General features: G+C 39.9%; 1 protein-coding gene across 1 annotated transcript; it reads right to left on the bottom strand.

Moving 5' to 3' along the window:
* Window positions 1–593: 593 nt before the first annotated feature.
* LOC115061121 (complement C3-like) lies at window positions 594–21,315 on the bottom strand. Its single transcript, XM_029529414.1, has 43 exons — window positions 21,239–21,315; window positions 19,841–20,036; window positions 19,581–19,743; window positions 19,316–19,407; window positions 18,795–18,886; window positions 18,594–18,676; window positions 18,243–18,330; window positions 17,124–17,226; window positions 16,901–17,021; window positions 16,359–16,474; window positions 15,779–15,925; window positions 15,603–15,693; window positions 15,368–15,462; window positions 15,044–15,235; window positions 14,718–14,876; window positions 13,974–14,103; window positions 13,698–13,769; window positions 11,391–11,588; window positions 11,183–11,297; window positions 10,882–10,973; window positions 10,651–10,790; window positions 9,277–9,489; window positions 9,107–9,164; window positions 8,921–9,010; window positions 8,542–8,748; window positions 8,313–8,388; window positions 8,017–8,176; window positions 7,802–7,897; window positions 7,185–7,335; window positions 6,959–7,044; window positions 6,729–6,806; window positions 6,410–6,565; window positions 5,351–5,413; window positions 4,317–4,398; window positions 3,853–3,892; window positions 3,575–3,665; window positions 3,384–3,473; window positions 2,422–2,539; window positions 2,053–2,145; window positions 1,458–1,550; window positions 1,295–1,378; window positions 869–1,010; window positions 594–738 (listed from the first exon to the last, which is right to left on the bottom strand). The coding sequence occupies exons 1-43, from the start codon at window positions 21,313–21,315 to the stop codon at window positions 594–596; spliced, it is 4,974 nt and encodes a 1,657-aa protein (XP_029385274.1).
* Between the last annotated feature and the right edge of the window lie 469 nt (window positions 21,316–21,784).

Raw genomic sequence — 21,784 nt, 5'->3', positions numbered from 1 at the left:
TTGGTTCCTTTTATTCTGTAAAGAGTCTGCTGTCATGATAGCATATCACTGATGCCGGACACCGTCTTGCTTTAAGCTAAATGCTAAAATCAGCGACATAATCATGGTGCCGATGCTAAAATTAACATTTTCAACAGGCAAGTTTTCATCATCTGAGTTACTTTTTATTTAGTACTCACATTTGTGAAAAGACAAAGTAAAGCTGAGGTTGATGTGAACCTGTTCTGCAAGTTTTCAAAAAGTGGTGACAGTTTTCAGGAACTAGATGCAGCCATCATAATAAATTCTGGGAGGGTACAATAGAAAAATATTTCATCTGTCATAAATCCACTAAATCCAGTGGGATTATTGACACCAAAATGGTCAGCCAGCCAAGCACCATCTGTGGATCCATCCCGATAGTATTTAATAATGATTTAATGAGACAAAAAGCATTAAAATAGAACACAATTAAATTTTTAATCACCAATATCAAAGAGACGTTTCCACAATTTTGATTTCAAACCACAAGTTTGACATGAGGGTTGAAAAAAAAAAGAGCTAGAAACACTAATTTCTAACAATTTTAAAGGGGCAAATGTCACCTTTGAGTTTCATTTACTATTACATGCAAAAGTTGAGTACTTGTACTCCAGATCTTCTATGCCTTTACAGGTGGAAGCATATGCCGTAGTCTGACATTCTTCAGCAGTGGGCCAGTACTCAACCCAGGTTCTTTCCCCAAGCACGTACTGGAAACTGAGGACGGAAAAGTGTTTGGTTTTGGTTTTTTACATATCAATGTACATACAATCTAAAAATGTTTTTGAAATGAAACTCAAAAATAGAATTAATGTTAACATTACTCTCCCACACACACAGCACTTACGTTGAAGTCGTCTTTTCTACCCTGACATCTCTGTTCACACCCATGATAAGGTAGGTTTTTCCATTTAAAAGATTTAAAGCAGATCTGCAGCGCCTATGACTGAGGAAATCACGGCTTTTATCCAAAACACCAACATCAGTACCTGTAATTAACATCCAAAATAAAGAAAGGCTTGTTAAATGTAATAAAATACATATTGTAAATGTACTTGTTTTTTTTTTATTCATCACAGGAAGAACTTTTCACTTTTCAGCCCAAATTTACCAACAATCACATAGTTCGTCACAAGTCGATAATTCAAATATTTAAAAAGAGAAGACACCTAAATGATATAACATTTCCTGTTAGCTTGTTTCTACATGGCTCTGTAAAGTACATCTTTATGGAAAACATGAGGTAAATTTATATAAAATAGAAAATTCCCACCTTCCTTGATGACTGACAAAATCTTCAGAGTATAAATGTCAGTTCCCCATTTGTGCAGGAAGCTTTCAACTTTTACTTTGTAAACTGAGGACAGACAAAATGCAGATTGTTAGCTTGCTCGCTTATATCCTCACACTCACTGACTGACAACAGAAAGTCTTACCAAAATCTGTTTTAACTTCCTCTGTACTCTCACAAGTTTTCATGATGCGTTCGTCATTATTTACATTTTCCTTCTTTTGCAGAGTGCATTCCTCTGGAAATACACACAGGACACAAAGTTAGCACACAGCTAATCAACTCAAGACAGCACATTTGCAGGGCTTTTAGGTGTACATCATGCAGTATCTGATACAGTTGGGTTTCCTTCAACCGTTATTTATTCCCCCATTGTTAGCACACGACAGATGAAAATCAACTCATGCATCATGTATGCACAATAAATGTAGAGTAAAATCTCTTCCTCTTGTGCATCGTCAGATTTAATATCTAAATAATATCTACTTTTAACTCAGGTTCCTTAATATAATGCAGGTTTAGACCGTCTGATAGCGCTCCGTCATCAAATCCAGCCGTTTGTTTTTAAAGCCATAGTTTTTGAAGTGTTAATATCACACCGCAGTTCCCTCTATCTAGTCTGTGCTATACACTTTCCTGTATGCAGCTCAGTTTTTGTCTTGGCATAAGAGGAAACAATAGTGCATCACTGCATAATGTTGCTGAACAGATTAACAGATTAAAACAAAAATGTTACTTACCCTCAGCACAAGTGCATCTGTTTTCGTCACTACAGAGCCTCATTAACTCTCCACCTTCCCTTTTGGGGTGGTAGAATTTCATACAATGTGTCTCTGCAACAGGGGATATCAGTTAAAACAAAACTAAATTGGTTACTTGGATGACCATAATACACCAGGAAAATGCATATTCTTGCAGAGATGAATCTTTCACTAAATGTGAAATACATATAGCAACTTTATGTGTGAACATAAAGAGAGACTGCCCACACCAAGAACATTGATCATTAATTAGTACATTTACTTCTTGGTAGGACATTGATGAATGACTCATTTCGTCGTTGTGAGTTATAGACAGGGGCAGCCTATGGTCCTGGATGACATGCTCACCGTCTTTGTTTTGATGGTCATAATATTCATAGACAGTCACAGCAGCTGGTTGCAAGTTTTTCCCCTTCAGATCCTGTTGAATCCTGAAAGAAATCTCTTGTTTTTCTGAATGAGAAATCTGTGGAGATGTCCAACAAAAGAAAAGTAGGTGAGCGTAAGAGAGGCAAACAGAAAGCAAACAATCTCATGACATCAATTTTATATTTGCACTGCATTGACCTAAGCTGCATAAATAAAATTCTCTGAGGAAACTTAACAGCAATATCTTGGCATGATGATCCAAATCCATTTAAATTTTAAATTTAAAAGCTCAATAAGTTAAGTCTAGTTAATTTAGACAATTAATGAATCTCTATTTACTTCAATCACATTTTAGAAACCTTTAGAATTTTTAGAAAGTATCAAATATGCCTGGTACTCCATGTTTGTTTTTTTATTACAGACTTTAGTCATTTCTCTGCCAGTAGTTTAACTATTTTACCATAGTTTGTTCACAACAGCATCGTTGTAACATCCAACTAAGACACTGCCGGTATAATCTTTTTCATCTCTACTTATCTGCACTGCTTTAAAAGAGAAGTAAATTCATTCATTTTATGCAGAATCCATATTTCACACAGGCAACAGAGGGGACAACTCCCATTTCTATTTTTCTGTCATCCTAATGCATTTGAAGGATAAATGGCAAAACCAAATCGAATAAGGTAATAAGAAGCACCCCCAAAACCTCTGAACATTTTGAGTTTACTCAAAGATGGGGAAAGTATATTCGACCAAATGTACACCCTGTGTACACCCTTCTGTTGCTGCTGATATAATATTGATCACTCTTTGCCCTTAACTCTACATGATGAGGTCTATTACAGATGAGGTTTCGCCTCCTTGAACCACTTAAACATAGGGAGTGAAATAAGAACTTGTTTGAATTTGACAAAGACGAATAGGTCAGAAAAAAGGGTTACCTTGTCCAAGTAGAGAATCACCGAGCCTCTTTCTGACAGGGGTGAGTTTATGTCGTAATGAGAAATGATCTTGGAAGTTCCCTTGGACAGCTACACGCCAAGAAATGCAAAAGAACACACGAAAGCAATATTATCTCCTCTTACCTTTTGTAAACACAGACCATTGGACCGTACGTGTGTGTAAGCCTTACTGCATCAAGGTCATTAGTGTACACACTGAAGCCAGTTAACATGCCGACATCCACAATTGCCATGATTGCATCCTTCTGTCTGTCCAAAAACCTGTGCACAGAATGGATAGGCAAGACCCTTTTACAAATACAAAATAAATAACCTTAATAAAGGCTTCAGGGAGGAATATGCTAAGATTGAGAAAAGAAAAAGCAAGAAACAATAAATGCAAGAATGAAAAGGAAAAAGATTTGAGCGTTTAGAATGTTTGGATATAAAGCCATATTATTGTACTTACATAACCTCTATTTTCAGCTTGTAAGTGATTTCATTTTTGTCTGGAGAAAAATTTGGCAAAACATGAGGTAAAATAATACATGAAAGATAAATCTAACAACCATAAAAGAAAACACAACCCAACAAACAAGCAAGAAACTAAGAAAACACCACAAAATAAAGATGAATAGATGAACAGCTTTGTGTCTTCCATTGAAATTAGGCATTACTGGCATTGGGCTGCTTTAAAATGATGGCTGAGTCCATATTTTAAGTTCATTTTGGTATTACTGGAGGTTTTTGCCAAATATATTTATCTTCAAGCTGTGGTATCATAACGCTTCCAATTATAACTTAGTTTATATCACAATTTCAAACAGCCAATAAAGCAAAATCAGTAACAGGCAGGAAATACACAGAGGCAACATCACCACAAAATGCTGGACAATAAACAGAAGGTCAAAACAGAAGAAGTGACCAAATTACCTGGAAGGATCTGGACAGAGAGGTTAAACTTCTTACAGTTACTTTCCCTCTCATACGGCAGGACATAATAAACCGACAGCAACTGTTAAATCGACAAAATTTTAAAAATTTTAGTTTTTGACAACATTCATATTTTTAGCTCTTAATAATGACATTACTTGAAATGTCTATGTCTTTTCTAAAGAGAGAACCTGTTGGGATAATAAGCATTAGCAGTCAACAAACCTGTGGGTGTGCTTTATTTAAGGTGTAGCTACACTGATCAGCGACAAAATGATCACCCGCTGCCTAACACCGTGTGCGTTCCCGTTTTGTTGCTAAATCGGCCCTGATTCTTAGACATTGACTCTGCTGAGGGTCTGACGGTGTGCTGAGTTATCTGATCTTTAAGGTCTTTACAGTCCTTTTGGTGGTGGACAGGGACCAGAATGGACACGCTGACTGGCCTGCACCTACCCAGCTCCAAAAACAACAAACTGTGCTGTTCTGCGTGTCCTGGCTCCTCTCTATCAGAACCGGCATTAACAGTTTTACTAATTCGAACTTTGGTAGTTAATTTGTTGGACCTGACCTTTCGGATCAGCTTTCACTACCATGTGCATCACTGAGCCGTGGCGGCCTATGACCATGCCTCTGGCTCACTGGTTTGCCGCCCTTGGACAACTTTTGGTTGGTTCAGAACACTGCAGCCGATCTCACCCAGTCATAAAAGAATCCCATTTGTTGCTTGTCACAGATCCTTACACTTGACCATTATTAATGCCTCCAACATATCAACTTCAGGGGCCTAAGGTTGACTCACTGCCTCTATGGATGTATATATGGACAGAGTGGTACCATCATGACAAGACCATCAGGATTATGCACTTCAGCTGTCAGAAGTCTTAATGTTATGGCTGATTGGTGTATATTACCATTATTTCTTGACATGAGCTCAATAACCATTACTTTACATTTCAAAGCCTAATTTCAAAGCCAAATGCAGAATAATGCACAAGGATAAAAAAATCAACTAATAACTGTGTTATACTCACTTTCACCACTACTTCTCCATTTCCGGTGGCAGTCACTGTGACATCCTTGTTGATGCCTTCCATCTGTTTTAAAGGATGCACATATAAACATGGAAAAACTGAGAAGAGAGTACGACAGGGAAACTTCAAAGAACAGATAAGCAAACATCCAGAGAAACTATTCGGAGTTGTAGCTTAAAAGTCGTGTAGTATTTTTACTATTTGAGGTGTAATATACAAGAGAAAATGATGCTCCACATCTGTAGCTTTACTGAGCTCTGTTTTAAATTCAACATGCAGATGAAGACAGAGGGTCCTGTCACTGTTACGGTTTGTGTCTATCTGTCATGCACACCCAGGGCCTGATAGAGTGCACCGTTTAATTAGAAACAACAGATGGGAAACTTTCTGGATTACTTGGAAAGACTGTTAAGCAGTCATTTGCTGGGTGCTTGACAGTTATTCAAACAGAGCTGAAGAGCTGTTAAATTTTTCCTGGCTCATCATCCCAGCTGTAGCAGGGAAGCGCAGGGGAGATGCTGAAACGGGCTGTAGTGGTAACACAAACAGCTTAAAATGCACATCCATTACGTTGCAGGCTTACTATCAATTACTATTGTACCCTTACCGTGGCATTCATCTCCAGCATCAATATTCTTGATCTCCGGATTTACTAAAAAAGGCTGCTGCCCTCTCGCTTGCCAAGCTCCAGTCCTTATCAATAGTATACAGTCATACCGACAACAATGACAGGAGCAATAGCTTAACAGCAACCAGGTCAAGCTAAGCTACGCAGACAATACCCTGCAAAAAGGCCAATAAATGACACCATGATTGTCCTTTATGGGACAGAAAGCTGTTCATCTTCAGGGCAATGGATACATTCCCTCTGCCCTGGGGACAAGCCATGCATTAAAACTGGGCCCTGCATTGGAGGGCGATTCACTGTAACGTGAGCTCTGTATTTCAGGCCAAACTGTGCATCGACCCGCTTCTCTTGAATCTTTTTCTGCTCCATAGTGGCGCTTAATGCATCTCTACCTAATCACACATGTTTTGTGTTTGTGTGTGGATTTTTACCGAATCTTTTTTGGTGGCATAGTGGTTTAATTTGTTTAAGCTGATGGAAAGAGGTTTCGACCTTCCTGGGTGGCTAAGTTCAACAGACACATCGTATGGCTGCTCATTGGCAGAGGTCCAGTACTCAGCTACTGCCTGATATACCATTATAGTAGCCTGGAGAGTGAAACAGAAAAGGCAAAACTCATATTGATCATGTTATCAGTAGATTAGAACCAACAAAAATATGCATAACTTCACAAAAAGGCAGCCTGATATACAGTTAAAGCATATATCTGCAGCGACAAAGAGATAAGGAGAGAAAGAGAGGGACTCTTACTTGAGTGGAACCATAACCTCCACCATATTTCTGCTTTCCATTAAACCATCTGACAATAGGCTTGGCTTCCTCGAAGGCCTGTATCAATTGAAGACAGTTGGCAGTTTAAGCACTGTCCAGACCTACTCACACATTTCTTAAGTCACTTTAGTAATCAATTGTTAGTCATTTTGTGTGGAGTTGCATAAATGATCACTTTATTGAACTGTATAAAAGCTTGATGTACTCACATTTGCCTTAACCAGAGCCAGCAGAGCATAAGCAGTTGCCTCAAGTGTGAAAAGATGTGAGTCATGTACAGGCCAGTGGCTTCCCGCTAAAGAAGAAAGACATTTTTCCACTTAAAAACATTTCAATCAATGAAATCAGAAGAAAGAAGTTAATATTGAAAGGCCCACATCCTACTATCTTGTCTTGTTTCTCAGTGCATTTAAGAAAATTGTGTTACTACTAAACCTGGGGACATAAACTTGAACAGGATCTGGTGGTTCAGGGCGTTTTCATTGGCCAAGGCGTATGACGCAATTGCAGCAGCATAAGGGTTGCTGATGCTTTCCAGACGGCCTTTCAGATATGTGATTCCCAAGTTTATTTTCTCTTGGATAGCCTAGACAGAAGGAAAATACATGACCTCATTCAGATTGTTATGGCTACATTGTGTAATGAATTTTGAAAATTCCAAAACAACTTTTTTGCCCAATAACCATAAATTAGACGTTTGTTCTGTCACTTTTAATTTTTTTACCATGAAGACAGCGGAAAGAAAATTGGCTGTTTTTCATCTTTGTTTCCCCATATTTAAAGGATAATGGGGAAACTTGGGGCTTTCCCAATGTTGGTTTTCACATTTAAAAACAAAAATTCGTCAGGACACAGTAGTACACAAACCCAAGTGGCAAAGTGAGAGCCTCTCAAATTACCATTGGCTGTCATGAATGAACACTAGGAGCTGCAAATTGGTGTGAAATCGATTTCCAGCACTGCACACTCCATTGTTTTCAAGTTGATTATAGTAATGGCAACGAGAAGGAGGGCAACTGCTGCTCTTGTAAATGAATAAGGCATATACTTGCCGGGATAATGCGGCGACAGAGTGTGCGTGACTCCTGCATCGCAATGAGGCAGAAGGCTGTCATGGAGACGTCTGCATCCGTACCACGCACATTACCCTGCATATGCGTAAACACACAAACAAGCACGCCGCATTTAACATCTATTGTTTCATTCACATTCATAGTCAATAACTTAGCACCAAGTTGAAGAAACTGATGTTACTTTGCGTACATACAATCATCTCTCCGTGTATGATCGTTCCACTGTCTCGAAACCTGCCATTTGTGTCTTGCTGAGAATCAATTAGGAAGCTGATGGCACCACAGATGACTTTGTAGTCAATCCCCACATAAGGGTAAGCCATGGCGAACACTTTGGCAACATAAGCTGTCAGCCTTAGAGAGGAAAGGAAAGTATACAACAGTTCAACACCACGACTAACTTCTGAGTTAGTCAAAAGTTATACAATAAAAATAGATACTCCTATTCAAAATATTTGCATAGGAGTTCATGCAGGCTTGGATGATTCACCAGGTGCTGCCGTCATAGTCCTTGAACACAGCAAAAGACCCATCACTTTTACGGTAGGGAATCTCGTTGTGGTATCCTGGACACAAAAAAGACAAACTTTTCAGTTGCTTGACTGAATCTAATCAACTAGAAGTCAGTTTGAGAAGTCCTTTTGAAGTGGGTGCCTCAGTTAAAGAACATCTCTAGTGTCTTTTGTAATATGCACGTCTGTGTGTGCGAGAGAGCCAACCTGTTGTGATGTACTGGAGGGCTTCAGTTCGTTTGTTGAACCCTACGACTTCCCACTGGTTGGTTTTGTCCAAATACGTGACTGCAATGACAGGCAGGGTCATGCCAATCATGTTCTGCTCTCCACAGCCTCCTGGCTGGGTGATCAGACTTCCCATTGAGTTCCCACTAATGGCGTTCTCCACGAGAGAACCTAACTGCTCTCTCCCTGTGTGGACACAAGAAGAAACACAGAATTAACAGAAAGAAACAAAAAAGAAAAGGTCCCTCTCACCCGAGTGTGATGGTCATTTCTGTCACAACAAAGTCAGCACCTAAGGGTTCATTGTCCAGCAATTGTAGCTAATAGCACTCAGTACAATGCACTGTGTATAACCTACCTGTTATAGAAATCTGTGTTGTCGGTTTTATGCCAGGGACCAGCTTTTTTGGAGAAATGCCACTATTCAGTGTTTTCTGAACACTTTCAGCTATGAGGAAATAAGATATTTTAATTACCTTAAATTTTTGCGTGTTTAATTTTTTTTCCATTCATTTTAATCTCAATCTTTCGACAGAAATCTTACTTCTGCTACGAGGCTCTAAAGTTTCAGTCACTACAGTTTTAGTCAACACTCCTTCGGGCTGGAAAGACAACAATTACACACTTTTGTAATCAGGTCTATTTTCAGGCAAACCTGACTCCATGACTGCATTCTTGCAGCTTCAGCAGAGGCACCATTCAGATTTTTCTTACCACCACCCGTAGAGGACGCTTTTCTCCGTCACTTATATCCATTCGATGAACAACTGCCCTGACGTCAATGTCGAGCAGACCTATCTTCATGCCAATAATGACGAAGGACACAGATCTGGTACCTCTGGCGGGAACTCTGATCTTTTCACGATATCGCCCGTGACCAGACGCTCCACTGCACACATCTTGGTTCTCAAGCATATCCACATACACCTTATAAAAGACAAAAACAGGGCAAGAGATTGAACAAACTTTATGCATGAATTTGAAAGCGGTGAAAGACAAAGAGGGAGCAGATTAAATACAATAACATTTCTGTTGGCTGATAGTCATTTTGAATTTTAATTTGTCTTGACGTCTTTGGAGATTCTAAAATGGCTCAAAGCAGATAACTGCCTCAAACCAGATGAGCACGCCTCCTACAGCGGCACATTCATTTATTTTTGTAAAATTCACATCAAATTTTCAAAATTGTTAAGCATGTCGTTTCGATCAGAGGGACATTTGTGAATGTCTGTGTACCAGTGATGTGCCACAAGGGCAGGCAAGCAAGGCCAGCAGTGCTTGTTCTGTTTACCCTAAAAATAAACCTCATTTAGAATGATACTGAAGTGGCAGTGATAACTGTCCTTATATCTGATTTGATTTGATCTCAGAACAGCTTCCTGTGCCAACAAAGATGTCATATCTACTTGCATTCATCATGTAATTTAGCACCCACTTGAGATGGAAGAAGTTTAATGTCTCATTGCCTTGATGAGTAACAGCAATAACCATTGTTTGAATAAACTGCCATTAAGCAGTAAGAAGCAGCAGGAGCAGGTGACATTCTTTATCAGCTGAGCTACAAACTTGAAAGTATTTCCAAATTTGCAAAAAAAAAAAAAAGAAAAAAGAAAAAGGTAAAGCTCTGAGGCAGGAAAAGACACGATGTCATTGTAAATATCAAGAGATTTTGTTTCTCTTCCTTGCACCTTTTATCATGTTTACTATGACTATTACTACGATAAAATGTTCCCAAAGAGAAAACAGTCTTCGGGTCTGGCTGTTTCCTGTTCCATATTATATGTTTCAGTAAGGCAAACGTGTACAGGTGAGGACAGTAGAATAACCTTATGGAGGTATGATAAAAGAGGTGAGGAATGCAATGACAGGACATCAGCAGAAACTGATGTGGCGTTACTCCACTTCACCTCTGGACATTGCACTGGTCATCATTTTCTCCCTGCCTTCAGAGACTATTCCTGCCCACATCTCTCAAACTCCTTTCTTTAGCTCAGAAGGCTTTCCACTGAGAATGTCCACACCGACCAGTCTCTTCAGAGTTGAGAGCGTTCCAATTTGAATAAATTGGATATAATGGTTCAGACTTACGGTGGCACTTGAAGATCTGTAGTTGTAGATGATTGCCTTAATTTCCACCTGTTCTCCACGGACAACAGAGTATGGCAATATGAGCTTAAGGAAGAAGTCCTTCCGTGCGATTACTTCCAATGGGGGAGCCACACAGATGCCTTGAAAATGAAAGGAGACACAAATAAAAAGATGTTAAAGAATCGAAGGAATCATGACTTTTAAGATACAAGTGGAAAAAGAAATCCTCACTGTTGGCTTTTGAGAGTCCGATGCCGATGAACTGCCAGGTTGTGATACTGTCCTTTAAAGGAAATGGCTTTGTCACGATGGATGTTGTGCGACTGAAACACACAGGGAAAGCAGTGTCCATTTCAGAGGCAATAAATGTTAATAAAATATACCGCTGTGATTTAAAGGGGACATTGGGCAGCCTTAATTAAAGTATGCTGTGTAAGTCGAGGGGAGCACACTCAAGTTGGCTGCCTGTCAAGGAAACCATCTCTTCTGATTTAAATGTATTTGTCATGTATAAAAGTCATAATTGGCTCACCAGGTAGGATCACTGCAAGCCGGAAGAGTAACACTTGTCCAATGCCAGCTTTCAGGGAACTTCGAACGAGAAACGACTTCACTGATTCTGAAGTTAATGCTGTCATCTTCTTCACCTAAAGTGTTGTTGAGAAGGGTCGGGGTTAGTAATACGGTGTATCTCTGTATGTGAGCACTGGACGCTAACAGTGTTGCCTCTCCCTCCTTACTTCGAGCCAGAATGAGGCTGTCTTCCTGCATCTCAGCTCTCTGGGTTTTCATAGCCGTGCAGCACTCCAGGTAGGCGGCAACACACCTTGCATCCCCCAGGACGAACTGACTGCGCCGCTGACAGTCATATGAGACTGGAACTTCCTTCATGCCATCAAAACAACAGCCACGGACTTTTTTGTCTGCATATTTACTCACTTTAAAAGGGGAAAGGATGTTGAAGAGACGCAGGTGACAGGGGAGAAAGTACTGTTAGTGTTCAGTTAAATGCAAATACAAGGGCTTTTTTTTTTTTTTTTTTCATCGAACAAGAAAACACGTAAAGAGAAACTTTGATTTCATGCAACGCCGCCAGGGTTTGTCCTGTTTGTCCTGTCTCAGCTGAACTGAACTGAAACAAAAATTTTCAGCTACTTTATGCAATCTCACTTCCAGTTTTAACCCCCACTAAGTATGCTTACATAATTATGGGAAAACATTTACAGGAGACATTACTCTTTTGACACACATCGCCCAAAGTTTATGGTTTTTGTGCAAAATCCTCAAAATCCTGCAAGCAACTCAAACTCTTGCATGTTGTGCGGCGTCTGTATTGACTCAAACCGTCAGAATTCTAGTACACAAAGAAATGGATGACGTTTTGGGTTGCAATTCGGTTTTTTCCACAAACTCGCTAACCAGAACATCTCACCTGTGGCTTGTTCACACATCCACTGGGTTTTTAGCCAAGCTCAATGTGCACAGGAGCGTGGAACTTCCTGCGGCTGTTTTGACAGACCTGTATCTGATCATTGTGAGTAACCTCAATGTGCCCACAAAAATTTTATTTAATTGTGTGCCTTGACAATGGACAACCCAGTCTATTGTCATATGTAGTACATACACTCACCGGCCACTTTATTAGGTACACCATGCTAGTAACGGGTTGGACCCCCTTTTGCCTTCAGAACTGCCTCAATTCTTCGTGGCATAGATTCAACAAGGTGCTGGAAGCATTCTTCAGAGAGTTTGGTCCATATTGACATGATGGCATCACACAGTTGCCGCAGATTTGTCGGCTGCACATCCATGATGCGAATCTCCCGTTCCACCACCTCCCAAAGATGCTCTATTGGATTGAGATCTGGTGACTATGGAGGCCATTTGAGTACAGTGAACTCATTGTCATGTTCAAGAAACCAGTCTGAGATGATTCCAGCTTTATGACATGGCGCATTATCCTGCTGAAAGTAGCCATCAGAAGTTGGGTACATTGTGGTCATAAAGGGATGGACATGGTCAGCAACAATACTCAGGTAGGCTGTGGCGTTGCAACGATGCTCAATTGGTACCAAGGGGCCCAAAGAGTGCCAAGAAAATATTCCCCACACCATTACACCACCACCACCAGCCTGAACCGTTGATATGGATGGATCCATGCTTTCATGTTGTTGACGCCAAATTCTGACCCTACTATCCGAATGTCGCAGCAGAAATCGAGACTCATCAGACCAGGCAACGTTTTTCCAATCTTCTATTGTCCAATTTCGATGAGCTTGTGCAAATTGTAGCCTCAGTTTCCTGTTCTTAGCTGAAAGGAGTGGCACCCGGTGTGGTCTTCTGCTGCTGTAGCCCATCTGCCTCAAAGTTCGACGTACTGTGCATTCAGAGATGCTCTTCTGCCTACCTTGGTTGTAACGGGTGGTTATTTGAGTCACTGTTGCCTTTCTATCAGCTCGAACCAGTCTGGCCATTCTCCTCTGACCTCTGGCATCAACAAGACATTTCCGCCCACAGAACTGCCGCTCACTGGATATTTTTTCTTTTTCGGACCATTCTCTGTAAACCCTAGAGATGGTTGTGCGTGAAAATCTCAGTAGATCAGCAGTTTCTGAAATACTCAGACCAGCCCTTCTGGCACCAACAACCATGCAACGTTCAAAGTCACTCAAATCACCTTTCTTCCCCATACTGATGCTCGGTTTGAACTGCAGGAGATTGCCTTGACCATGTCTACATGCCTAAATGCACTGAGTTGCCGCCATGTGATTGGCTGATTAGAAATTAAGTGTTAACGAGCAGTTGGACAGGTGTACCTAATAAAGTGGCCAGTGAGTGTATATTTTCAATACTCCAGCACCCGGATCATCACCAGGATCACCTGTGATTTTCCCTGTTAATCATAATTTGTTGTTTGCTGTTAAATGACGAGAAATACTCGTTGATATTCTATACTCGTTGACTATATTGATGAAGATAAAGTAAGATCGTCTTTAAAAACAACATGACATCGATACATTTCTACATCACGAAGCTGTGGTTCTTACACATGCTGCTTTGGAAATCTCCAGTAGGTGTCCGTTTTTTTCTTCGAGCAGTGGTCGCTCCACATTTCAAGTCTGGAAATGGAAACCAGAACAGCTCTTACACAGAAGCCAACAAGTGTATGCTGTTTAAAGCAGACCCATAGTAATGCTTAACAACTTCACTGACCTGAGCTCTTAATTAGCTGAAGCATATTACCAACAAGAAACACAAAAATACATTCCTGTTTAGAAGCAGAATGAGGCAAAGGAGTGAGACTTTGAGTGAAAGAGTGTCACCTGTTCTGGTGGATGTCTCAGAGTCCATGTTAGTTTTAAATGCAAGCCCAGCATCGTAAAACACCATCATGCCGTCCTGCCCTCCACCTGCTGTGCAGCCTGGGTCATGCTTCTCCACTATGTCCCACACCTGAGCAGGTTGGAAGTCAAATGCAGAAACAGAAACTGTTATCATCCACCACTTCGGTTCCTGCTTTACTTTGGAATTATTTCCTGTAAAGTTTTATGTTTTCCTTCCTATCATTTGCAACTTCTGCAATTGTCTGCCTTGGCTTGTTATGTTCTAAGTTCCCTTGGTGCCAAATGAGTCATTTGCTGAATTTCCCATGAAACCTAAAATGTGACAAATCAAGTTGAATAAATTCTAATCCAGATCTTATTTTATTCTTTTATTTTCAGGATAGGATATGATCAGGGAAGGATCAGGAGAAAATCTGTATTAATGATAAAGAATCAGTGATATTCTGAACTGGATTCATAAAAGGATGGATAGAAGGAAAATAAAAATGGAACTATAGCCATCCCAGCAGCTGGTTGGTTTCTTACTTTGGGTGGATGAGTAAATCCCAACATTGTTATTATTATTTTAAGCGTAAACAGTGAAAATGTAAATTGCTGTCTAAGCTTTTTAATATTTTTACAAACTGAGCTGATGGAGTCAGTGCTGATATTTGGAATAGTATGGCCCAGCAACTCAAAATGGAGCCCCTTTAAAATATTTTTAAACATACAACAAGCACTTGCCTTTGCCTGGGTGAGGCGGAACTTGCTGTTCAAGAGGAAAACACCTTTGTCAACTGCCACCAGTCCCACTTGGGCCTCTGGATCCCCAGTGACCTTCAGCTGAAAAGACTCACCAGGCTCAAAGGAATTACGATTAGATTCCTTTGGCTCCAGTTTCAGCTAAAGAAGGGGAGGGGAAGATGAGTGATGCATGCTGATATATGTCTTTGTTAAAACAACCAAATAAAACACACACACACATACTGTACGTGTGTTTGTATACAAATAACTACAAAAAACTCAGTTTCTGGATTTATTGCATTTTGCTTCAATGTGCTGTCTCTCACCGAGCCTATGCAGGTATCCTCGACGTCCACCCAAACAGAGTCTGATACGACCTCTCCATCAGCTGTATGGTAGTAGGCGATGATCCGGAACGATGGCATCATTTCTTTTGTGACCAGAATTATTGTGGATACCACCACCTCTCCTGATTTTGTGTAACGGCCATATTTCACCAACTGACCTCTGCTCAAGATCTAGAGACAATGACTTACACATAAGTGTTTTTCGAATGTGTGTTTGCTACACAAAGTGTGGGAGGCAACAAAACCATGAAAGCAGATGCACAAATTCACAGAATTTGTGCATCTGCACAGAAAATCACCTACCAGGTATGTGATGTCACTTTGTGCGCCGCTCTGCCTATTGTAGTTGAAGTTGACTTTCAGGTTCTCTCCTTTACTCACCTCAGCTTTACCCACCCCTGAAATAAAAGGTATTGAATATTAGGGCTTGCTCAACATGCGACAGCTCTTGCAGGGCAGTGATAGACTTCTTCCACCCGAATGACTCTCTTCGCCACCACCTTTTTACCATCTGATGTTATTCAAGAAGGTTCCTTACCTATGTGGAGGTAACTTTTGCTTTTGCTGTTATATAGGTGAGCTGTCATGCTGGCCGTTGCTTGAGTGATACCTGGCACGTTAGTTGTTGCCTACAATTAAATACAAAGGTGATAAGTGCTGTATGCGATTTTCCATATGAACATATATTCGTGGTGGCTGATTTCAGGCACTTACAGAGATGGCCAGCTGCGTATCTGTTTGTTTTGTATTGATGGAAAGCCTTGCCATGCCGTTCTCTTCTGTTCTGCCCTCCACTGCTCCTGGATTCAATGTCACTTGAACTTGATCTGCTGGAGTCCCATCAGGATTCAGAACTTCAACCTAACGTCAAACACAGAGGTGTTGAAACAACTATGGCACAGACTTATATCACTGTGATGACCCCTCCCTTGCTGTAAGGGGGTGCTGTGGGATTTCCTCTAAACTTTGTTTGTTTCTGGTTAGCAGTCAGTCAGTGGCTCTCACTCTCTCTCTCCTCCCAGGCAACAGGTTGTTGGTTTGTTTTTTTACATTGTTGCACATTCCAACACTCATTCTGACACTTGCTACATGACTGACATACCTTATCTTACTCTTGCTATATAATTGAGTTGGTTTAAATAAATTCAGCATTTTCAATCCATCCACAATCTGTGCAATTTGTCTGAATAATAAGGTGTGTCCATGACAATCACTGTAGGAGAATAGCATATGATTGTCGATATATGATAAGGTCTGTGAAGAAAAGTAGCAGAGATGTAAATGTGTACATTACCATAACATCAAAGTCCATTCCTGGTTTGAAAAATTTCGATGTCTTTGTGAATTGTATCGCGTAAGGTGACTGAACAATCTGGATGTTTCTTAACTCTGCCTTCACCATTTCTCCACCTTGGCGAAAAATAGATATATACATTTATCAGTGACATGCCATCAGGACAGGTGAGTCAACCAGCGTTTGCAGGTTAAAGCTAAAACTAGACGTCTGTACTGAGGTGGTGGTGCTATTTGTCCTTACATCTGGTATCAAGCAAAATCAAAATTTGCTAGCGCTCCTTGACTCAGATACTGAGATCAGTTGCGAGGATTCAATGCACGAAGTGAGACAGAAAGGCTAAATTCATGAGAGATTTGTTATTGTCATGGTAAAGTGTTACAATTCTGAATATGAGGCAGGAGGATGAGGTGTTGGCTTTCCTCTCTGTAAAAATGTCAGCCTGTCACTTATAAGTTTTATAATCCAAATTTTCTTTGAGCCTCCTAAAACTGCATAACAACTGACCAGAACTGCCGATCCACACAGTGTCTCTTTCTTACCGTCCTCTGTCAGCACGTTGACAGTTACATATATTGACTTCTCCACCAGGCTGTTGATGTCTGGAAAGGTGTCTGTTATGGCTTTTTTCCTCAGTGTGACCTGTGCCTCACCACCATCAAGCTAATGGGACATTAGAAAAAAAAATTTACTTCTACTGTATTATAGTAGAATTCAATAGCAGGTAAATGCTCTGACATAGCAAACAGGGAGCTATGAACTCACAGTCACTCTCTGAAGGGAACCAGGAAAGTTTATCTTTTGATCATCCATAATAACCCCAAATACAGCGTAGGCTGTTCCTTCCACGTCTTCACCGAATAGATAACTGAAATTACAAGCGAAGGGCGGCTTAAGACACAAGTAGAAATGCAATAGAGGAGTCAAAATGTAGGAGAATGTACACACACAGCAATGTGTTACATTTAGCAGGGTCGTTTATGTACATGCCTAAAGGGGCAGAATGCCTGCCAAAGCCTGAAACAAACTTTTTCCTGGTTTTATTTTCTGACAGACTTGCTTTGTGCTCATTTTTCTGATGACCTATTCTAATCTATCCAAATATAGATGCATGTGAGAGCTCTGTAGCTACAAACCCAATGCATAGGATTGGTATGAATCAGACCTCAAACTGATAGTGGATTTCACAATCAATGAAGTTAGGACAGGATGCCAACATGAGAGCTGAGAGCTCGCACACTTTCATCAGTTGTCGTGAACCCTTTGCATGTGCAACTGAAACCCTCTCACAAAAACATTATTATACCATTACCATAATACCATTATTATACCAGTTTAATTCTAGTATAATGGCAAACACTGGTATGGATCTACACAGACAGAGTCCTTTGGGGAATAATTTTGTCACAGCTTGTGATTCTGCCATCCAAAATGAATGTAAAGACTGGATGATCAGCTGGCTTTAGAGTTCTGTTGTCAACTAATCAGATTGAAAGAAAAAAAAAACAAAAAAAACGTTTACTGTCATTTAAAAAAAAGATGCATACTGTAATATAATGCATATCTCACAGGGGCAATTACAAGTGACCATATGCTTCTTTTTTTTTTGATGTGTAAAATATTTCATGAGTTTCACATTTTCAGCTTTTTGCTGTTTGCGTGAGAAGGCTTCATTAGTGAGTGGTAAAGGCTTTACATTTGTATATATGTGTGAGGTTTTCAGAATAATTTTAGTAAGTTTGGTTTCATATATGTTGGTCATTCAACATACCATCCCTGACGGCTCTTCATTTAGCAGACTGTGGACAACCTCTGAACAGCACCCATTCATTTCTCCTCCAACCACTCTACTTATTAAACCCCCAACAAGAATCCTTTACATACATAGCTTGAACTCTGACGTTGTACTCATTCCAGTCCACGTGAAAGTAGTTTTTTTGGATTTCCAGAGTCACCTCGAAATTGGGCAGCACTGAAAAATGAAATGAGTTTGATCAGAATCAGAAATATCAATATCAATTATAATAAAACTCTCTTAGTGAAAATCAGAAAAATATAATTGCTCAATCATTGACAATACATAAATAGTTAGATTTTATTACGCATGGCTACGATTAACAATCTACAGTAGGGGTCAATAAAATACTGTTGTGTGTTCAACAGGATGTATGAGAGTAAATGCATTTTCAAGGTTTTTAAAAGTTCATTCAACACTTCAGTGAAAAACGGACTCACCATATTCTTTGACCTCAAATTCCGTCGAGAAGCTGAACTGTGGGTTGCTGGGGAACCTGGCCACCACTTTCCAAATTCCATTACTAAACACGCACACACACAGAAATAACAATGCTAATAATGCCAATGTTAATAAAAGATAGGATAAAGACATGAAAGCAAACACTATATGAAATTAATGAAATGAAATGAAATACTCACGAGGCATATTCGCCAAGGTCATAATCTCCAGAGTACATCCCTGATATCAAAGAGACTGGACCAGGCAGAGATAAAGTGACTTCATCGGGAGTCTAAATGTAAACAACAGTGACCAACTGTTAACACTGAATCGTTTTTCCATTACCAGTCAAAAGTTTGCCTGCACTTTGCTGTTTGACTGGTAGTATAGAATAAGAAATTTGAAGCCAGCGTCATAGTTTAAAATCAAATTCAGTGAGCATTTCCTCATGCCAGTTGAAATATCAATATTTCCTCAGTAGTGCTTGTCTGCCTTTAACAAACGAATATAGTAAAATAATGTTACAGCAAAGACTTTAGATCAAAGTCTTTGGTCTATGACCCATGTCATCCCCCTCCTTTATGTTACTACACATCCACGTATAACTGTAGGAATGAGGATCACTGAGGGTGTTTTACAAGCATGTAAGAGAAAAGGAGTTGACAGGTCAGAGATGTCTAGTTAGTAGTTTTAGTTTAGTGCAAAAGTGAAAATACAATACCACAATTTCAATGGAAACGGAGGTATCGGCGTGGTTGTCTCCCGCCTTCACTGGCTCCATGCTTGGTGCTACTGCGAACATCCTGTAATGAACTGATGGGGGGATAAAGAGGTTCATGCTGCTGTAGTTTACAGTAAAGGAATTCATTGTCAAAAGTGCCCAAGTCAAACTAATAGAATTCAATCGTGAATCATCTTATGTGGACCCATCGATACAGAGATGTAAGGATGTGGTGTGTCCCTCACTTATACAGGGCTGGACTCACCTTTACTGTTGGGGGTGTAGAGGGTCTTGTCGGTCTGGATGAAGATGAAGCCAGCCTGGAAGGTCACCATGACGACTTTGCCAAGCTTGTAGTCCTGGAAATCAGCTTCCAGGTGAACATACTGCTTGATGTTGGGATCCTTGACGAAGGAATCAGGATTGATCTGAAACCAGTATGAGGAGACAGGGTAAGGAAACTGTGACCGGTGTGTGAGGCGCAGAACAGCAGTAAAATGTATATTTACGGTACATGTACATTACCATAATATTCCCGAACTGCTGGAAATCATTCTGCTTGTTGAGGATTACACTTCCCGAGTCCAGTGTCACCGTCTGGCTCGGAAAGTTTGTCACTTTAAAGTTTACTGGGATGACCTCATCGCTGCAGCCCTGACACTCAAAAAAGATGTTTTCTCTTGTTCCAACAGACAGCACATTGGGAGCTGACATAATTTTTCTGTAGAACAACGGGGCAGATTGAAAATGTTGTCAACATAGAGACATTTATGAAATACAATCCCGGACACAGTAGATGAAGAAGAACATAAATGTCAGAAAACTCACTTTCATGTCAAAATGACACAAGTGCTTTAGAAATGACTTCCAAATGAGGTAGATGGTAAATGGACATGCATTAGATAAATATGAGCAGCAAACTGCTCCCACATCCCATGATAAAAGCAAATATCATTGGAAATGATCAAGTCTGGACTTAACACACAACAAATTATCTGGATTAAGATCAAGCACTGGATCAATAAGACTTTTGAACATTACCCTGTCCCCTGTTTGTGTTTGTTCTTTTGTGCAATGTATGTGTGGAAACGCCACAGTACTTTGACTTTTGGAATGCAAACTCCAGTCTGAACAATTACTACGTGAGACATAAACACGAATGAATCTTCTTAATTCCCTCCCTGTATCTATAAACCATTAATTACAAATGCAGGTATTAACTGGCCTCACTGTTTCTCTGGTTACACTTTTTTCTGCCTCAGCAAGTTTTGTACTTTTTAGGAAATACTGTTACAAATTAAAACATTACAGTTCAATTAAATTTTTTATGTATAAAATAACTCAAAATTATATAACTTGGTAATTAACTGAATTGCTACAAATATATAATGCTCTTAGTCAGTAAGCCTGCATCCACCTAAATGGTTTAAGCATTTTATTTGTCATTGTCACTTCTCTATTCATCAGAAATCACAATCTACATTTGTGAATCCTGTAACACAGGATGGGGTCACTGACATTATGGGACTGACATTATGACAATCTCAAATTTGTAAGACAAATATTTAACATCTATGGCTCAAAGCCTCTTAATTTGGATCATATTCAAACAGTATTTGTAATGTGACCATATGTACAGGAAGCCAACTGAGAAGCATAATGAGAAGGGAAAAGGTAAACAATTTTGATTGCAAACATGAACTCAGTGGATTAGGGTCATTTTATTTGTATCTATAAACCACACTGAACAATAATTTTATTTTATACCCGAAAATACAGAGCAATTTTAAATCTCTGTTGAAAGTTGTCTGCTTTCATTAGTCTGCGTGAGTCCCTGAAAAATTAAAATGTCCCCGCTAACATTATAGACACTGAAAAAGAGGGCTGAAACCATTCTAGCGACATACAGTGAGATCTACTTACAGTGGAGCTGCATCAGCCAGAGAACACAGACAGGCAAAAGCCAGAAAGGCCAGCAGTGGTAGCTGAGTCTCACCCATCCTCCTGGCTGCTGAGACTATCAACTCTCCTTCTACAACGTGCACCTTTTATCCACTCACTTCACCCCTTCTGCACCTCCCTGTGGTCAAGATCAGAAACAGAAACTTTATGACTCCATCTAGACACTTACGTAAATACCTGCAAACAAAATATATCAGATAAATATCTAAAAGTGTGAATTATCACTAGAAGTTTACTGTACTTCTTACAGGCTAAAAAGTTATGTTTTAAGCTCAGCGTTCACATATGGTTGCATATTTAAAAGTCTAATTCCGACGTATTTGTATATAAAGGGAGGAAAAAATGATCTGAACTTTCTTGAACGTGTGTACTGTGAAGAATGACCAATGACACTGTGTGGGCCCCTTAATTACGTTATTTGACAGTAATCAATGGAAAAACCTGGAAAATCAGGAAAATCTGGTAAAGAAAAGTGGGATTTTAAAGAATTTTTCAATCCAACCAATT

Source organism: Echeneis naucrates, chromosome 1 (assembly GCF_900963305.1).
Source record: "Echeneis naucrates chromosome 1, fEcheNa1.1, whole genome shotgun sequence".
In the NCBI taxonomy this organism is placed as follows: Eukaryota; Metazoa; Chordata; class Actinopteri; order Carangiformes; family Echeneidae; genus Echeneis; species Echeneis naucrates.
The sequence above is the reverse complement of the archived record's forward strand: the minus strand, read 5'-3'. Positions and strand labels throughout refer to the sequence as shown.